The 20,396-nt window shown below is 40.7% G+C and overlaps 1 protein-coding gene across 9 annotated transcripts in view; it reads left to right on the forward strand.

Annotated features, from left to right (window-relative positions):
• HIVEP1 (HIVEP zinc finger 1) overlaps positions 1 to 20,396 on the forward strand; it is a 130,838-nt gene that overhangs the window by 35,157 nt on the left and 75,285 nt on the right. Inside the window, exons 1-2 of one of the 9 annotated variants that reach the window (XM_054284571.1) lie at positions 5,987 to 6,090; positions 6,397 to 6,565. The exons of 7 other annotated variants lie outside the window; for them this stretch is intronic. In XM_054284571.1, the coding sequence (XP_054140546.1) occupies positions 6,526 to 6,565 (40 nt within the window). In that variant the 5' untranslated portion in view covers positions 5,987 to 6,090; positions 6,397 to 6,525. Of the gene's footprint in view, positions 1 to 5,986; positions 6,091 to 6,226; positions 6,566 to 20,396 lie in introns of those variants that run through there. One more of the 9 variants, XM_054284570.1, reaches the window with a different exon arrangement.

Raw genomic sequence — 20,396 nt, forward strand, 5'->3', positions numbered from 1 at the left:
GGTTCATGGCAGGGCTGTGACCTGATGAGAATCCCTTTCCTAGGCTGATCTGAGAACACTAATAATGGTGGTGGTTGCCTCTCCCAAACCAAGTTTAGCACCAAGCACAAGGGAAACACCCAGGCCGTGCAAACGCGGCCGCCTTGGGCCCGTCACAGGCTGCATTGCCTCATGTCATGCAGAGCTGTTGTTGGTTATTAAAGGCATCCATGCTCTCATGTTGGCAGCCTACCAGACCCATCTTCTTCCAACTGAGCCTCCAGGCTTATTGTATCAGAGCTCAAGAGAGACTGCCTGCCCTAGCTGTGTGCTGATAGTGTCAGTCAGATGGGTGATGTGGGGTAACTGACCGCTCTTGATCACGTATTCTGTGTCTGGTTTAAGGGCCCCAGTAGATCATGGCTCAGGGGAGCAATGTGTGTGGCTGCTACTGGGCAATGGGGTTGGAACGTCAGCCTGATGACAGTCAGAAGAGGTACTGTTTGCTGTGTCCCCACAGTTGGACCCATGGTGGCGATACACCAAGAACTTGTAATGAATCCTGTGAGTCATTCCATGAACATCCCCATTTCCTATACCTTTGTGCTCAGAGGGAGCCACATCACTCCTCGCAGTGCCTCCTTCCTTCAGCTTCGTTCTCCACCTCTGCATGGTCTGGGCAGGAAGGACACTTGTTGTAGGAAAGAACATTGATTTTGACCACCCCATTGAAATCCATCCTGGAGAACCAGCATTCGCATGGAGTGAGAGCCATTCTGTCATCATCTTCCATGAAGTAACTGCAAAGTTGTGTTACAAAGAACGTGAGGTTCTGATCATCACTACAGAATATGCTGTGTGACAGACAGCCTTGCTTAGAGGTCTGTATCTTAGGGATTGTGTTGAGTCATACAGTTGATAATCTAAATGTAAATAATAGTTGATGTATGTTAAAATTTGAATTTCATTAGGTGGAGGTTTTTAGACTTGAACAAATGATTTTTTTTTCACATAGTGCTGTAACATGCTTACTAGCTTTGACAAAGAGTGTTTCCCCTTTTACAGAAACAGCAGATAATAATAAGCAAGCAGACAAGGTTATGCAGCAAGGGGGTATTTTAATCATCTTTGTTTTGGAGAAGATAGGCCAGAGTGAGGTACCTCGTAGAAACAATCTACTTACTGATACTTGGCTTCAACAGATTGACATCATGTCAGGAAAGAAAATAACTGTTTGCTATTCCTGTCATAGACTTCTTTCAATCACTGCGACAGATGTTCTATGCATGTTGTTCCTCTGTTAGGTTTCTTTAGCAGTAAAAATACTGTGGTCTAAATATAGTTTAAATTGGTTGAGGTACCTTGTTTAAATATGATTCAAAATTGTGTTATACCTGTTTAAATCAGAGTGTAATAGGGCAAAACCATTGGAAAGTCTAGTTAAGATAATTACAAGCCCAGGTAGGAATTCTTATTCAATCATATTTAAAGTGAACTGCTATCTTTTTCTAATATATCTTGCAATCTGATTTAGGATGAACCTGGATAACATAGTGAATTTCCCTTCCCTGCTCATTATTTGGAATTACCTTAGACAAAAAATAGGAAAAATACTTAGTTAAATAGTTGTCTTTTTGTTTTTTTGAGTTGCAGCGGAATGTTTTGCATCAGGAATACACAGATTCTGTTATCCTTTTTTTTCAATGAAATGGAGTTTCGTGCTCAGGAACAATTGAGGTGGCTGAGATTAGAGGGAGAACCAGTACACATGCACAAGGTACCCATTGCTCCTTTGGGGACTTTGGAAGCTGAGAAGGCTACGGTTCTTACGACTCCCCCACCCTTTCCTCTGCCAGTGAGTTCCAGTTCAAAGCTCTTCTCTGTCATCCTTCCTGCTCACTTGCTTCTGGGAGAGCTAACAGGATGATGCAGGCTGAGTTCTACCAAACCTGTTGGTGGTAAATGGTTCCTCCTTTTCATTCTCCCACTCATTTTGTAACTAGATGATTGGTTGCTGCCACTTTTTGAGACCACTGGGTTGGGAGCACAGCTTCCTACCTGCAACTGAGTCCTAAGGGTGTGACAGTAACTGCACTGATGTGCATCCTTTCCAAGTGCAATTCCAGTCAATGATGTTGATCAGGGGAATGCTCTTGTTTGGATACTAGCTGGCTGGAGCTTTCTGCTCCCTCTTTCTGACACGTATACAGATGAAGTTGCTAAATTGCGGTGTCTGGGACAAGGTGCTCTTTTGTTTCAAAAAATGATGAGTAAAGCAACAAAGTTCAAGGTTTATTTCATCACTTGGACTTTTACTCCAGTGATAGAGGCTGGGAGTTCAGCTGTAGAAAATGGAGATCCTCAGTTTGTTATCTGTTCTTGTTTCATTTCTCGCTAACGTTATTTAGTAGACTGTTAAAATAATCCTCCAAGAATGAAGTAAATGTAGGGAGTTAGAGGTGCAATGATCTCCAGTGCCTAATGACACTGACTGTTAGCATCCTTCATTTTTTGTGCTTGTTTTTGGGGGAGGAAAGAGAAGCTTATGTGGTAATCACATGCTGCCAGGTCATTGCAGGGAATCTGGTGCCAGCAGTAACACTCTGTTCAAGGTCCTGCTTCTGTGGGAAAACTCATGGGTGGTTAACTTGAGCATCCAATTTTGAGCCTTCACAGGGGAGAGTCGTTCATGTATGCTTTTTCTTGAAGCCACTTGGGCCCCACCATGATCTCACATAAGGAGGCATTCTCTTCTAGATTTGGCTTATAAATTTGGAGTTGGGATCACTCATATTGATCTTTGGTTTCAAGCTTCTTTGTGCAGCAGTGAAGGCTGTAGTTGTTTACTTACTAATTTCATCATCGTACTTATGTTGATTTAATGCCCATAGGTATTTAAGCTGTGAGAACAGTGAGAAAGACTTTAACATCTAATTTTCCCCCTTTTTGTTCTTATAATTAAAAAGAAATTCTACAGCATTCATCCAAAGAGTCACTCTGTAAAGTTCATGGTTAATTTCACTATCCATGGACAGCCAAATGCACTTCTGGGACTTTTTTGCAGCATGATTGGGGCCTTCTCTTAATGTTTCTATGACAATTTAATATTCAGTTGGGTTTAGAATGAAAGAACAAAAGGATTCTTCAGCATTCAAACCGGCTGCCTAGGGAAGTGGTTGAGTCACCATCCCTGGAGGTGTTTAAGATGTGTATACATGGCACTTAGGGACATGGTTCGTGGTGGACTTGTCAGCACCGTGTTAGCGGTTGGACTCAATGATCTTAGAGGTATTTCTAACCTAAATGACTAAATGGTTCTAAGATGCAACCTGCTACTTCCTGAGTTTGCTCTCCTGTTTGAAGGGCTGAGGCACATCAGGAAAGTTGTGGTGTCTGGGTTTCAAACTTCATCTCTTTTGACCACCTTCCATGCCAAGTATAGGAGCATGGTGAGACCTTTAGTTCTTGAAAGGTAGATTGGTTATTTAGGGACAGACATTTGAGATTATGCTTCATTTCTTTGTCTTAATTTGTTTATAATAACAAGGCTTCCAGGAAAAAGATACTGCCTTTAGTTCAGGATTTAGCAGGGCAAATTACTTAAAGTGAGAGGAAGTTTCTTGGAGGTGAATGTAGCAGAAGTGTTCCTGCCTGCCTGTAGCATTTGGATATAACTAATAAGGATGGGAAACACCCTGACCTTAAGGTAACCTTCTGCCCTCCTACTTTGCCATCTGTTTCAAGGCCTGCAAAAGATTTCACTGCCTCTCACACACTCTTCTACCAAGCTTGTCTCCCAGAAAGGGAAAAAGAAGAGTTACATAACAGTGTTTTCCTCCAAAACTGTGTGTTATGGAATTCAACCAAGACCCTGATTTTAGCTCCAGTAGAAGTCTAAAACTGGCACATATTGTTTTCCCAGGTCCCTTTTTCTGTATGTATGAAGAAAGTAAATGAACCAATAGTTTAGTAGGTGGGGTAGAATATTCCTAAATAGCAGCAAAGTAGAATGGTTCTTGGAAGAGCCACAACCACCAATTCACTAGTTAGTGAGCTTTCCTTCTCCATCAGGGGATACAATTTCTTTCTCAGAAATCACCAGTGGAGAGCTTAGAGGAGAGGAAATGCACTGTGATACAGAAATGGAACCCATTTCAGATATGATACCCTCCTGTTGAACGTTAATGAACTGCAGTTGTATGTTACACATGCTTAGCTGGTCAAAAGTTTCTCGGGGCATTAAGGGCAGGCAGTGTCATTTGTGCAACAGGCAGAGCTCTCTGCCCGTGGATGTAACACTGACCTTACTTGAACTGATAATAGCTGAATTATCCATGACCTTTAATAGCTGAAATGTGTACATCATCTGCAACCTTTTTCAGGTTTGCTTCAATAGAGATCACTGGATAAAGCATATGTACGTATGTATGCAGTGCTCTGTGTGATCCTCTCTGGCTTGTAACAGCACATCAAGAGAATTCCAGAGTTTAGGAGTAGCAGAGCAATCACTTTTCCATGTGCTCTTTCTTCCTCATGAAAGGTATTCATTCATAGGGATGCATGGTGTTGTGCAGCCAGCTGATCTTAAAGAAAAATAAAACACGACAGAATCTAATGTTTGACTTTATCCTCTTAATGTAAAATAAGTACTACCTTCTGTTTGCATTCTCTGGTTTAATTTGGAAGAAGACAGAGACAATATTAAAATATAATGAGGGCAATTAATTTTGTGGCTCACAGTGGCTCAGATTTAGAAGGGAAAAAACCCACCTTAATCAGCACAGTACTTAAGGGCTCCCTGTAAGAAGGTTGTGCTTAACCTTCAGCAAACGCTTAAGGGCTGCCCTGAATAGTAATGGGTTTAAGCACATGCTTAAGTGTTTTCCTGAAGGAAGACCTAAGCATCTTCGCAAGTGTTAGATTACGGCTTCATTTACCTTATTCATAAATCCCAGCATCAGAGGCAAACTTTTCTTTCATCTCTTGGCAGATATTTGGGTGTATAGATTTTTCCACCTCCGTTTGCCCTGCTTTCCGTGGCTCTCTTGCTGCAATCTGATCAGCCCAGGCTGACCTTCAGGGGTGCTCCACATGGGTCGGGAGCCTGCCCGCATGGCTCCGATTGCACGATCAAAGTCCGTACCTTGCCTTTCATCTGCCGGCTCTCTGCCCTTCCCAGGGTTATTAATTTGAAGAACTCAAAGGCGCAAGCCCTCTCTGCCGTGCCCGTTCCCCGGGAAGTAGGAATGGGAATTAGGTTGTCCAACGGCTTGGCTGTGCTCAGTTTTCCATGGTGGGAGATGGGATTGCAGAGGGTTAAATCTGTACCAGCTGCTTCTTGCTTGGTTGGCTGTCGGAAATGCAAGGGAAAAAAAATGAAAAGAAAAAACAAAGCAGGAGAGGAAAAAACCCCACACCAGCCCTACAAAAAATATGGGGGGAGGGGAAAGGAGAAAAAAATAAAAAGGGTGGGGGAAGGAGGAAACAAGAAAATAGAGGGGAAAACAAATTAAAGAAGGTGGAAAATGGGAAGAAAAAAGGGGGAAAGAAAAGAGTACATAGAGGTGTAAAAGGATACACCTTTACAAAAAAAGTAAATAAGAACAAGAAAAAAAGAAAATTAAAATGGAGGAAGTAAAACGAAAAATGGAATAAAGAAAAAAGGGCAAGGAGGGAAACGAAGGAGAAAAGGGGAGGAAGAAAAAAGTATCACGGGGAAGGGGAAAAGAAACAAGGGAGAAGAAAGAAGAGAGAAAAAGAAGAGAAAGAAAAAGGAGGGGGGAAAAGGGGAGGGGAAGAGTAAGGAACAAAAAAAAAAAAAGGAGGGGAGACCCCCCCAGGCGAGCGCGCCGCCCCCCGCGCCGGCAGCAGCCGCAGGCCGCAGCCCCGGCCCGGCCGCCCCGAGGCCGCCGCGGGGGCCCGGCCTTGCGCGGGGCCCGGCCTTGCGCGGCTCTTGCGTAAGCGGCGGCCCCGCCGCCCTGCCGGTGGTGCCGTTGCCATGGCGAGATAGCGGGGGAGGATTCCTGGGATCCGTAAGCCGGGGGAGAGGGACAGATTACGTCTTAACCCGTCACTCCGCGGCGCCTAACGTGATGTGGCAGGGTCGCCCAGGTGTCCCGGGGGGGTGACCCGGCGGGCAGCTCCGGGCTGCTGCAGGCATCGTTTTAAATAAAATAAAGCTGGGAGGGAGGGAGCGGGGGTGGCTCTCGGGGTAAGAGGATTAGATGCGTTCGCATGGGGGCCAGGATGAGAAAAATACTGCGGGGCTTGAGGGAGGTGGGTTTGAGAAATTGGCCTCGATGGAAACGGGAGGCATCTCTCTTTATGAACATTCCTAGTGTCTGCTGAGAACTGCCTGGCAGGTGCTGGAAGGGGATTCTTTTAATCTTCATCTGCATATTTTATTATCACATTTAGTTGTCAGCGTTTTAATCGTAAGATGTGCACATAAACACACCCTGAGAATCTCTAAGCAGCGAGTCCAAGTACCAGCCCTATGCTGATAGTGAGCCTAGATCAAATCATTGACAGATGTCTTTTACATGAATGGAAGGAATGACGGGAGAAAGCATCAGTGTCTGCTTGGGTAAGTTTCCTTTCCCTTATCTTTAATCATTGTTAGTATTTTACACTGTCTCTTCCTCAGTGTCAGAGTGGGAGCAGTCAACTCTGGTGGGGTCTTCTTGTGCTTTTGATCTTCTCACTACTCTGCCTGCTAGAATTCCTAGAAGCAGGTGAGGATTTATTGAACCCTTTTGCCGTGGTGTCTTCTTTGTCGCTGTAAGGATGTCATTAGAGCAGGGAAAAACTTTATAAATTCCTATGTTCGATTTTAAATTTGGAAAAGATGATGTCTGGTCTAGAATTGAGTATGAAAAATACTGGTCTCCAAATTTACTGTGTTGTAAACATGTTTCTTAAGAGAGCAGCCCCTACCTGTGTTAATAATAATATTCATTGCCAGAAAAGAGATGTGTGTGGGGAAAAAGTCTTAAGTGAATTTAACATTCTTAAACAGTTTTCCAGCAGTGGGGTAAGAAATATAAGAGAGAATACTACTGGGAAATGAGCTTGCGTTACACCCACAGAGCATATACTGTACGTTAGTTATAACCCTGTTGTTTTTGTTGCCTGCAATTAATTGAGTAATTTCTTCCGTGACTGAAACTGCAGGTTAATCATGTTTGCTTTGAAAGCCAGTCTTCTGTACTGAGACAGCTTTTGCACTTACCATATATTAACAAGCTCTCGCAAAGCACATTTTGTGTGCTATGGTTCTCAATTCCTGAAAGGTGTCAGTGGGGGTTAATTCACTGTTACATAAACAGCCAATAACAGCTTCCGACTGTACTGGAATTGCTCTAAAATAGTTATTAGCTTCAAGGCCATTATGGAGGAAAAGGCATTTCACTTTTGCAGATATTATTTCTATGAAAAACCCAGAAATGGACTATGAGAACTCTGAACCATTGAAGTGAGGACACTGCTGTATGAATAGCAAAGCTGTAGTGCAGCTTTACCACTAGGTTTTACAACTCTGACAAGGCCTTTACCTCCCAGTTATACTTGGAAACCAACAAAATCTCAACCAAGTCAGTTTTCCAGAAGCTGAGCATTTAATTGTATGAAGACACTCGAGTAGAGCATCATTGCTTTAGCTAGCAGAGCCTGGGTGCTACCTGTGTGCACACATGCTGATGTTCTGAAAAAGCAGAAGTCAGAGCTGGCATCACAAAAAGCCAAATCTTAGAGCAGTTCTGAACTGTGGGAGCACAGGAGAAGCACAGAGAGCCAGATGCTGGGGTTTATTGCAGCAGGGTTATTCAGCAGTTCAGTTCACTCCAGGTGGTGCAGGAAGGAGCTGAGAATCAGTTTCTAAGTTCTCTGCCTGGGAAGCAGGGGTGCCTGGAGGGTGGAAGATATGCCTGCAGCCATTTCTGGTGCCTTCTGGTTTTGAAACTTCCCATGGGGAATTTGCTAGATAGTTTTGTTGCTGGAGTGTTTATTTAGCAAAGCAGGCCTGGTACCTGTTGAAGCAGCCTGCAAAATTGGCTCTGTGCTCTCTGGGCATGAGCAATTGTTGTTTGCTCAGAGAACTGGAAATGTTTGAATATGAGAACTTTGCTTGCATTTAGACATCTTCAGTTGCCCCCAAACTAGCTTACAACCATGACTTTTCAGAAGCTGGAAATACTTCTTCTGCCTCATTTCTAGAAGTAAAAGAGTACAGGAAGGGATTTTATGCGTAATTCAGCTGGTTTTTGCATATGACTGCTCATACTGACTGCTACTTTCCAAGAGATAAGGTAACTTTATGTTTTGGTTGTTTCAGCCATAGGAGTTGACTCCTGTTTATTTTAAATGCAGTGTTGTTCTGCATCACCAGCAAGTTATTTATTTAGGTGTCTGAGGGAAACACATGACTTGGCATTAACTTTTCTTTTCCTCCCATCTCCCCTGACCCCAAAGTAGTTCAGCCTGAAACTTGATAAGTTAATCGCAGTTACCTTGGCAAAATTATAAACAAATTAAGATGGATGAAGCCTGGCCATAAAATTATTTTGGATAGGCTGGGAAAATGCAGCTGAGGGCATTAATTGCTGCTACTTTCACTGCTACCTTTGACAGTGTAGGGTTTCAGTAAGTAATTCCTCCGTGAAGAAAGGGAAACATGCCATGTCATCTGTGCCACTTCTGTAGCCTTTCTGAAATTCCCTGGATTTCTGACTTGTGTTAATCGATTTTTTGTAGGTAAGTCTTTCAGATATTTTCTGTTCCCTGATATGGAACTAGTCTATCTCTGTATCTTTATTTGGGTATATGTATGCTTGTCACAGGGAATTGCACGGTTTTGCACTATTTAAAAATGGCAGACCCTTAGTACAGTCAATATAGTTTTAATGGAATTAATGACATTTTAAATTAAGAAGAATTTTTGCTCATTTGTCTGTTATGGACCATAATTTGATTAGAACCCCCAGCAGTGCTGATGGCCCTGGAGGTGATTGATGACAGGACACAGCACATACTGGAGGATTAGCTGTTAATGTTGCTTCATCCAGTCCTGCTTATGTTGTGGAAAGACATTTAGGAGGTGCCTAGAGCTCAACCATGGAATTTATTAGAGGGAGATTTCAGAGGAACACCAAGCATAAATCTTCCCATATTTGCAAGTTTTTTTGTGATATTAAATCTGATGGTGCACATTTTTGTAGTATAGTTTACCAAAAGTGATCCTAAAAATTCACAAGTTGTCTTTCATCCAGGAGGTGGGTAGTACAGCGAGAGTGAGAAGCAGGGATAAGGCTTTTGAATCTTAATGAAGCTAGCTCAGCCAGAGGGGATGTGTCAAGTGGGAGGCAGAGCTGTCTTTAAAGAACCACATGGATATCTTTTGGTGTGGTCTAAGTGTCCATTTGAGACGCTCTACAGATTTACCGTACTGCTTCGGTCTTTGCTTGTTTGGATTTTATATATTACAGAGTATATGATTGTAAACTACTTCATACTGAGCACAGTATTCATTCTGGTTGAACATTCATGCCTTTTTATATGTCTTTATCATCATTGCAAGATAAATATCAGGGCTTTATGACTTAATAATAAGTTTTATCTTTGAAGATCATTTTCTAACATATTGAAATGGGTTGTTACCTCACCTAGGAGTTATGAGTGTGATTGTTGGGAACACCTGAGAGTTGAGTTAGCTGAATGCTGTTTTAATTGGCAGGAGATTACCAGTTTCTATGGGAAAATGAATTAGTTAAAACCCGTCACAAAGGCCTTTTGAAAATTCTCAACTGTATTATGAAGATTGTTGATTTTGAAATTAATTACTACAAGTTGGAAGAAGAGGGTACTTTCTCAATACCCCAGTTTTGCTTTGTCTGTACACAATAATTGGTTTACACTGTATTTAGGAGACACATACAAAACAGTTGTGTCTTTGCAAAAGTTTTAGCAGTAGCTTTGTGTGGGCCCACTCTGAGACAATCTGATAAGGTCTGATTTTCAGGAAGCCCCCTGCTGAAAACCAGGCTGGTTTAAGAGAGCTCTGGTTCAGCACTTTGATTCATTAGCTGTTTTGGAGGTCTCTGGTCTCACTAGTTAGTATTACCTGTCAGAATGTGTAAGGGCAGGAGGAGTTTGTGGCCACTCTTGGATGCAGTAATTGTACCTGATGAGGCACTGGCACAGGTTGCCCAGAGAAGCTGTGGATGCCCCGTCTCTGGAAGTGTTCAAGGCCAGGTTGGATGAAGCTTTGAGCAGCCTGGTCCAGTGGAAGGTGTCCCTGCCCATTGCTGGGGTGTGGAAACTAGATCATCTTTAAGGTCCCTTCCAACCCAAAACATTCCATGATTCTATAAAATAGTGAAAAAAGCTGCCTTTAAATTTTTGTGTATCATTGGAAAGGGCACAGGTAAATGAGAAGATAGGCTCAGGAGGGCAGGCAAGGGGCTAACTCTAGATTGTCTCTATGTAAGTAGTTGGCAATAAAGTATCTAAATATTTCTGTAAGTCTTCATGTGTGCAGCCACTATGTTCCTTAGTAATATAATTATCTTTCCAATGAATTCTTGGAGGGTGGAAATCTTGTTTCATGGACTAAAACTATAAAGTACACGGGAAGATTGTGTTGGATGTTGGTACCAAACTCACCTATCCCATGACAAGTTCCTAAACCCAGAGACCAGACTTCCCCTCACTACGAAATTCTCTCACCTCTCCATCATCATCCCACACATTCTTTTCTGCCTTCCCATCTATGTGCTATGTGGTCAAAAACAAGAATCCCCTTCCCTTTTCCCTCTTACCTTAAAAGAGGGAATTTTGAGCTTCTGGTAGGTGACTTGCTGCCTGCAGTTTTTACTGCTCTGTTCCTTGGACATTTTCCAAGACAGTTAGTCCTGACTTTCATCTACACCCTGGGGATTCCACAGGTGCGATGGAGAAGTGAACCTTTGTGTGAGATCTGGCTGGTTTGCAGTCTCTTGCCACAGGGGAATGGAAGTAATAACAAGGGAGTTCCCACAGATAGGTGGATGTTGTGGGTTTGTGCCAGGAAGTTTTGGTTTCCTAATAAAATTGAAAGACCAATTTCTGCTTCCCTTAAAATCCTTGGGAACTTTATAGTCGGCCTGAGCACTGACTGAATTTTGGTGAAGAGTCAAATGCTCACCTGAGACTGGAGCATGGGGTTGGGGGAGGCATTTCAGCTTCATCTAATTCTAATTTATTCTGTGTGAGATATTCACCTGTGTGTGCCTGCAAGGGACGGGTAAATGTATAACAAAGAAAAAGCCCTGCATTTTGACATACATAAATGTCACTTTACAATGGCTACGGTGTTGTTAGTGCAAAAAGCAAAGCATATCCCTGTTGAAATTGCTTAAAACAGATGTGTTTTCAGAAGGAGTTCCCTAAACAGTTGTAAATTTACTCACAGATTGGAATAAGCAATAGATGTTAAATCCACTCCTAATAATTGTGTGCCATGCCATTCATTGGGAGTTTGTCAGATGACCTTCACAGTAGATTTGTACTGTACTCAAACATCTACAATTAAAGCTCATTGAAATTAGATTCGTAGGACAGTGTTGACATTATTTTTAAAAGAGTGATCTTGTTTTCTTTGTAATTTGTATTTAATGGGAGAAAACCAACAAAAACTGAAATTTTAGAAAACTCAAAACTTGTCATATTTCTATAGTTTTTCTGAAATTGTCTGCATTAAATGAGGAATTAGTTGTTCTAAATTTTACAGACTTTGTACTGAATTTGAATTTTCAAAGTCTAAATGGCTTCTAGTTTAAATTATTAAAATACTTGAAATAAAGCTTTGGACAAATGTTTTTTGAGGTTTTTTTGTTGTGTTTTTTTTAGGAAAGATGAAACTGTTCATTCTAGAAAATATTTTGTATTGTAAAACTTGCTGAAGCTCATCCTTTCCACAAATAGCTTAGATTTTGGTAGTGAATTTTTTTGTCAGAATTTTTTTTGTCAGATTCCCTCTGGAAGCGTCATTTTGTCATCTCCATGGGAACTTACAGTTTTAGGGAAAAATAGGTGTCAGCCACCATATACTGTAGATAAATGATGTGTCCTTTGGTAGTATTAGAACAGGAGAAATGGTCAGTACATCATTAAAGAAAATAGAATTTAGGATTTCAAAATGCTGAAATATCTTATTAAGAGCCCCAGTATTGACTTTGGATTTAGGAAGTTTCCATGTGCCTTAAGAGTGTGTTTCCCAGCCATGATGTGTTTCAATTTATTTTGCTCTGATTTTATGGATATACATTACTTGTTTTGGGGATAAATGTGAGGATAATGTGCCATATAATGCATTTTAGTCTCCAGTTGACATTTATTGTCAACCTGTTTTCTTAAAACCTAGTTTTTATAGGGGAAATTTCAGATGAGAGTGTATGGATTGATATATTTGATCTGCTTCTTGTTACACAGGATTTGCAGTATAATACTTAAAGCCCCTTGGATAATACAGCACAGAGTTTCTCATTGGCCTGTACCAGATATTCCCAAAATGTGTTTGTTAGTATGGTTTAGTGCAGCTTTCTGGTTTTCCTTGGCATTATGCCTTGAGGAAGCTTTACTGTTGCATTGTTTGTTTTCAAATTTTACTTCTTAAATATTAATTACATATGATATAAAGCAAAAATTTGTAAATTAACATGGCCAACCATCTCAAATCTGAGCTGGAAATGAAATATTGGAAATAAAATTTTGGTTTGCTCCAAGTCTTGTTGATCTGTATGAGACAGAAGGTATCGTTTCCTGCTGTGTATCTTCAGCAATCAGCAGTGAAACAGCAGACTGATTGGTTATTTACTTTTTATTTTCTCTCCCATAGATCTTATGTCAACAGCACTCAAGCAGAGTGTAGCATGGTTATTTTTACTGTGTCTTTATTGGTTGCATAGATTAAAACATGAGCAGTTTTATGGAGGTTGCCTTTTTGCATCCTGACAACTTCATATTTGTCCTTGTCTTTATTAAAATATTTCATTTCTCTCAGACAACTTAACCTTTTTCCTCTACTCCAGTTAATGACAAGGACAAATATTTGTCAACATCCTTTCAACATGATGCATTCACAGCTCCATCAGTATCTTGGGGGTCTGGAAGAATGTTTCTGACCCTTCCTGTAGCCAAGGTGATGCCAGGTGTGGGAATGCTCATCTCTGCTTCCATCTCTGCAGCAGTTCTGGTGGTGATGTGCAGCTGCCCAGGCATCACCCCCAGCCCTGGGGGCCACCTGGGTATCTTTCCTTACTGATGCACTCTCCCAAAGCCCTGGGTGGCTGTGGGAGCATGGCAAGGAGCAGGCTGCAGGTTGGGCATGTTTCACATCTTCCTTTCTTCTAAAGTATTGTTCCAGACCTCTGAGCTGTCATCAGGTATAACATAGCAATGAAGCAAGCAAATTCTACAGTACCTCCAAGCCCACTATAGTTGTGGAGTTCCACCATTTTGCTTTGGATAAAATGATCAAAAATAGTGTCTAGGGAAAGAGTGAACATCACCTGAACAGATACAGCGACTTTGTCAGGATGTCTAGGGTCTTGAGCAGAGATATGGGTTTTGGGCATCTGCAATGTTTGTGAAATAGAAACAGTATTTTTTTAAGAGTATGGATAAGTTAAACTTCTTGGGAGAAAGGGACTAAGTATTTTTTTCCCTTTTATATGTGCTGGGCAAACTGCTCAGTAAATATGGTCCTAATATTTGCGCTAGCAGACTGTGATATGAACACCAGTGATTTCCCCATGTCTCCTTCAGACCTGTATGATTAAAAACCCACAAGTGTGATTAAAGTCTTACATCAGCATTGGAATGATTTGGATTCCTTCATGCTTTCAACTATTCAGGATGTCAGTAAAAAAGGCCTATTTCTACCAACATGTGATCTGAGATTTCTGTCACACTCTGCCTGGCACAGACCTAGTGATGATGGATGTGACTGATACCTACACAGAATGTTCCTGCTGTGTCTTTTCCTGAATGTGTGCCCAAAGGGAAGCTTTCCACGGTTTTTGAATGGCCTTTAGCTGAAGACTTGTTCAGGAGGCAGAAGGTATTTTAAGAAAACTGTGGTAGGTACAAATCCTGGTAATAAGGCTCTTGTGGTCTATTCAGTGCTGCCTGACAGGTCTGTATTTGATTTCACTGATGGCCTTTCAAATGCAGAGTTAGATTTTTCTACATGTTATTGCAGCTGAACAATTGTAGGTATCTCCCCACAAAAGGCCCCACTGCCTTTTCCTGGGCAAATACTCTCTTGTTTTTTCATATCCTACTCTTTCAAAATGAGTTGAAGTGTTTAATTTAGGAAGAACACAGTCAAGTATTTTCTGCTGTGAGATGGCAGAAGGGGTGTTTGTTCCTGGTGATGGGGCTTGCTAGCGTAGGTGTCTTCTGTGGCTTTGGAAGGAATGTTCAGCAGATACTTGATGACCTTCTGTAGGAGGAAAATAGGTGCACAGGTGAAAATGGAGGAGGTTCTTGTGAATGTTGAGGTCTCTTGCGAGTCTGGAGCTCAGCCTACGTTTCAGTACACAGGGAGAGAGTTGTGCTGCCAAGAAATTAATGTCTCTTTTACTGGGATGGTGAGGGTCTCTGTGCACCACATTCAGAGAGCACTTCTATGGCTTTGCATGCAGACCTAGGTTTGAAAAAAGCAAAAATGTTCCAGCTGGAAAGGAACTGATTTTTCTTTAAAAAAGAAAAAAAAAAAAGGCAAAAAAAAAAAAAGGCAAAAAAAAAAAAAGCCTTGGAGTGCCTTGGGTGTGTTGAGTAATTGTGTACTCAAGAAACGCACTTACATAAGTGAAGACACTCTGTAACCCTCGCCTGCCAGGAAGGCAGGCGCTGCAGAAAACCCACTCATCGCAGAGGAACCTCCAGTAGGTGCAAAAGGGGAGGAGAACCTTTGTTCTTTGTGCTGTGTTTATTCACAAAGAGAAGTTGTCTTTGGCATGTGTGCTTGGCACCAGAGGATTCCCGTTTTTTATCCTGCGGAGCTGCTTTTTCTTGTCGGTGTTGCGGGTAGGTTTCCTTTCCTAACGCGGAAGGGGAGAGGTGGGTATTTTCCATAGCTCATCCCAGGGCTTCGTCCCTGCTGGTTGGAAGAGCCCAGCAAAGCACCTTCTGGAGGCTGGGTAGGAGTCAGAAGCAAAGTCCTGGACAGCAGCTCTGGCGGATTCCATTCCAGAGCTGTTTGAGGAGAGAAGAGAAAGATATGGGGGGATGTAAAGGTGGCATGCAGCAGGGCACAGGGTCAGGATATCAGTCTGGGTTCCCTACTTCAGTAAGGAAAGCCCACACAGATGGGAGGGACTTTATAGTGATAGGACAAGGGGTAATGACTTTAAACTGAAAGAGGCTGGATTTATATTAGATATAAAGAGGAAATTCTCTACTGTGAGGGTGGTGAGACATTGGAACAGGTTACCGAGAGAGGTATTAGGTGCCCCATCTCTGGAAACAGTCAAGGCCAGGTTGGATGGGGCTCTGAGCAAGATGATCTCGTTAAGATGTCCCTGCTCATTGCAGGGGATTGCTTTAGATGACCTCTGAAGGTCCCTTCCAACCCAAACTATTTTATGATTCTGGCACATGCTCAGTAAATATGGTCCGAATCCTTCACTAGCAGACTGTGATATGAACAGCATTGATTTCCAGATCTGCTTCTCATGCTTAACAGTGTGCATTTAGGGGAGTTCTAAAACAAGGGTGCTTTCTGGGCAAAACTAGGCTATACTGTATTTACCAAGTAAGCACATTTTCCATTAAAGTAGTTTATAAAATGTACAAACAGGCCTTAGTGTTTGCTTACATTGCTTACGGTACAAATGTCAAATTTAAATGCATGTGAAACTTTATTTCAGATGTTTATTTCAAATGTAATTTGATTTTACTGTGAAAACATCTCAGGAGTTAAGTTTGAGATGTGTGACAGAACAGCAAAGATATTTAATACTTAGCTTAATTTAGAAAAATGACCTTTCGGAGGAAAAAACTGTGCTTGTCAAAAATATACTGATGAATTAATTTCTTGTGATGCCAGTGTGATAGCTGACTTTTGAGAGCAACCTTAAAGATAATGAGTTTTATTTTTATCTTAGATCTATCTGATTGTAGTGCCTCTCACAAATCAAGTCACTTTACTGACTTCTATGCCTATAAATACATAGCAAAATTTGGAAGCAAAAAAGAGCAACCAGAAAAAAACCCCAAACAAAACCAAAAAACCAGCTCCAACAAAATTAAACCAAATCAGAGCAGTGCAAATCTGACTGACCAGTGTGGATGCATACTTGGGATTTTAAATGACATTATAGTTGTAAGATCAGTGTCCTCTTTCACCACCACCACCTCCCCACTCCCCATCAACAAACCACCCTAAAAATGCTATGTAGAAATACCAGCATTGTAATCAGTTTTTAAATGTCCCTAATAGAAATGTGATAGCAATGCTGTCTTAGAAAATACTTAACTTTGTTTCCAGAGACTGGAAACTTTGTTTCCAGAGACATATCAATGATTTTTATTTTGTAAGACTATGCAAGGAATTTGAAAGCAATTTTAGAACTTCTTGTAGATTTCTGACTGCTTAAATTGATTTATGTTTAGAACCTAATCTTGCTCACTTTGACAAAGCTGGCAGCTTCAGTGGGTTTATTTGTGCAGATAGAGTGAGAAAGATTCAGCTTTTGATATAAATACTTTAGCTTTCTGGTTTCTGAGAACTATTTTCTTACAGTTAATTATGCATTCTTAAAATGTGTACATTCATAGGCATATGTAGAGGGAGACATGGCAGCTTAGTTTGCAAAATATTGAGCTTCGTTTTGCCTATCAGTGTTTTTAATTTTAGTCAGAACAATCTTTAAATTGTTAAGACAGATCAAGACTTAGAAGTCATGTCATATATATTGTCACATGCACCATTGTAAACTGTATAAGCATAGCTATTACTGGAACATCAGTATGTTTCAAAACATTGTTTTAAGTGTTTTCTCTGGGTTGGTTCAAAGTGGTCCTTTGAGGTTCATTTTGGGAAGGACAGATGTCAAAACAGGCAGTTTGTGTTCTTGTGTGCCATGGGTGGCTGTCAGGTGGAGGGGAGAGCGTGGGGGGTGACTCAGCATGGAGGGACCTGGGAATGGGTTTGTGAAAGCTAAAGTATTGCAAAACAAAAATTCCTTTCCGTGCTTGAATTATATTAATTGAGATGGTTTGAAATAAAGTGGTGCCAACTTGAAACAGCTTACAAGTTTAAAAGTCTGTATTGTTTAAAAGAAATACTGAAGTGTCAGTGATGAGGTGTGCTTCTGACTGCAGCTGAAGTGTTTGTATCAGCAAACAAGAGAATGTGAATTCATCAGTCTACAAGTTTGCAATTTGGGTGAGATGCAGCCATAAAAATGCATGGTAAAACCACATGGGTTTACCTTAATCATTAAATTTTAGCAGTATTTTAATTTTCTCGTGTAGAAATGTTAGTTTCTACACAAGACATTAGTTATTGGGTTGAGCATCAAGTTTGCTGAAAATACCTTTTGCTGCAAGCTGCTGTTGAAAATAGAAACCTCCTCTTGCTGTTGTGGTTTTGATGGAGTTGGTGAGCAGCAGTCACTGTCATGTTTTGGTGGTTACACTGAGGTCACTCCCAGCTAGGCTTGGCTGAGCATTTTTGGTAATGTTACAAGTATAGTCTAGCTTTGCAGCAGCAAACTTACTGTAGTTCTGTGGTGACCTCCTTTTGGGTGGTAGTTTCTTAGAATAGCTTTAGTTATTGTTGGAACAGTGGCAAGTTTAAAGAGTATTGCATGCATGTAATGGTATTTCATCTCAAGCAAAACAAAGGATGTCAGTTTCAAAAGCAACCAGAATTATTTTTAACTCTTTCCTCAGTTCTTTAAAAGAAATTCAGAGTGATTTGTCAGGGTCCTGTCTCAAAGTGACTCCTGTAAAGTGTTTCTAAGAGAGAATAAAAAGGTGTTCAGTGGGCAATTTTGCAAGAACGGCTGTGGACCATGGTATTTTGTTTTGTGGATTTTTTTATCTTTGGGCGCTGCAGTTAGTAGCTGGGTGGTGTTCTGAAAGTCACATTTGATCTTTACGGAGAGTGTTATCTGTTTGCCCTTACCTAGGATGTCTTCTTCTTAGTAAAGAAAGTGCTGAGATTCTCCAGTACACAGCTTCAGTATTCCAGGAAAAAAGCCTGGGAGCTCATATCTCATATTTTCTTTTTGCATTTACAAAAAAAATTCATTTGCAATGGGAAAGCTAAATCTCAAACATATGCGTGTTAAATAACTGCCTGAAAGCAGGGAGGAAATGGGAGCTGAGAGAAATTGGTGAGAAGTTCAACTCGTAAGACCTACCACTTGACATAAGAAGTGAAAGTTACAAAGCTTCACTTTGGTCTTCTATTCCACTAATGCTCAGTTTGACCTTCCCTGTATCGTTGATTGTTTAATATACCCTTATTTCAAATATTCCTCACCTCTGTAAATTAAGCTGCTGTAAACTTTCAGACTCTTCTCACTGGGACTCATCTGCAGGCTTGTAAGTATTTGTATTGCTCTTTGAACTTTTTTTATTTCTGATATAGTTGTATTGTCTGTATTTTTCCTGAAGCAGCCTAATATTTTATCTCAGAAGACTGACCCTTCCTACAAAGAATTAAAAAAATAAACCAGCAAAGTGCTCAGGAATGAACTTTATGTGCTATGTGGTTATTTTCCGAGAGTCATCAAGACCTGCAGGTCAGCTCTTCAGCGCCACAGACCAAAAGGTCATAAATTGAATGTTATGAGCAGTTTAAAAAGGTACAGGGATTTGACCTATTTCTCTCTTTATGTATTTCAGTGTTTTGACTGTGGCTTTTTACCTTAGCATTCTTGTTGTAACACAGCATTCCAGGTACAAACACTTTCCCATAGTCCAAAGTTTAGGCTGCTAATGTGCTCGTTGGGTTGCATTCCTCCAGCTGTCCTGTAAGGAGGTGACTCGCAAGGTACCATATGACAGCCTGTAGTTCAGCCAGGAATTAAGCCAGGAAATTAAACTATCTGCATGCTCAGAACTATATCCTGGTAGTAATTTTAAAACTCTGTTTTTCCATACTTAAATCCTAATTTTTCAAGGGGTATTTAATGAGTGCCACTGGGGTTGTCCTTGCTTTTGTGCTAAATTTGGAGTGATAGTTTCCAAATCTTTTGTTTATTGTAGTATGTGAGGTAATGAAATTAGAGCCACCAAAATCTTAAAGATCATCTACTAGGGGTGTGAAAATTTTATCTAGTTGATAATTGGTAATTAAGGTTGGATTCTGTTACTGAATTTGGCTTGAGTTGTTAATGAATAGTGGTTGAGTATTCAATTTGAATAAAGCATAATTTCTGGAAGTTCTTAAAAATAAAACTGTTTCAGTTTAATATGGTTGGAAAGTAATTACTAAAATGATTAAGTGAAAACTGAAGTATTTAAACACCTAAACCATAAACTTGATATGAACGGAAAGGGTGTGGGGTGTGTTGTTGACTTTTGGATGTGGTTGGTTGATTTATTCTTTTATTTGTTTCTCTGAAAGTATTCTGTGCTTAAAACTTATTCTACAGCATGAAACCAAAAGCCAAATACTTGACAATATATAAAAAATTGGTTAGTCTTGTCTCAGGATTAACCCCAGATTATTCAGTTTGTAATTATGAATTGTAGAAGCTGTACAGAAAGACTGCCAAAGATATGAAAGCATCCGGTCATCTGCTGTAAGATTATTTATTTTAATTAAATTTAATCACTGATAAAATATTGTTCAGTGTTTTGTTAAAAAGGGAAAGAAAATGGGAAATCATGTGTTTAGTATTTTCGTAGTTGCTGTGATTTCTCCTAAGTAGATTCCTCAAAATATGAACTGATCTACCATTTTCTCAGGAAGAAGGAAGCGAAAGAAGGAAATCATTTCAGTGCATAATTTCTACAGTGTAGCCTCTTTTTATATGCCTTGTATTGTATTTAATAATATTTTTCTTCTTTTTGTCCCTGTGCTTTTATGCTGCCTTTGTTCTCCTATGTCCTTTCCTTCTTTCATCAGTCTCCACATGGAGCAAACTATTTCTATTTTTGAGAACCATAAAGAAAGAGAGGAAAATGAGGTCTCCCTTTAAGTCAGAGCCATCAGAAGCCTTTAACCTACTGTAGTTCACATGGGCAATAACAGATCTGTGCATTTGGAGGATGCCCATGACTCACAGCCCTAAATATCAGCACCAGGTGAATCTGGTGGCAGTAGATGGGAGGAACTTGGTCTTGCTCTGTGATTCTTGGCTGAGGAGGGGTTGGCAAGAGACAAAACCTGAGAGAGGCTGAGGAGCACGGAGCCCAGC

Source organism: Melozone crissalis, unplaced genomic scaffold (genome assembly GCF_028551555.1).
Source record: "Melozone crissalis strain CALT ecotype California unplaced genomic scaffold, PUWL_Pcris_2 ptg000042l_1, whole genome shotgun sequence".
NCBI lineage: Eukaryota > Metazoa > Chordata > Aves > Passeriformes > Passerellidae > Melozone > Melozone crissalis.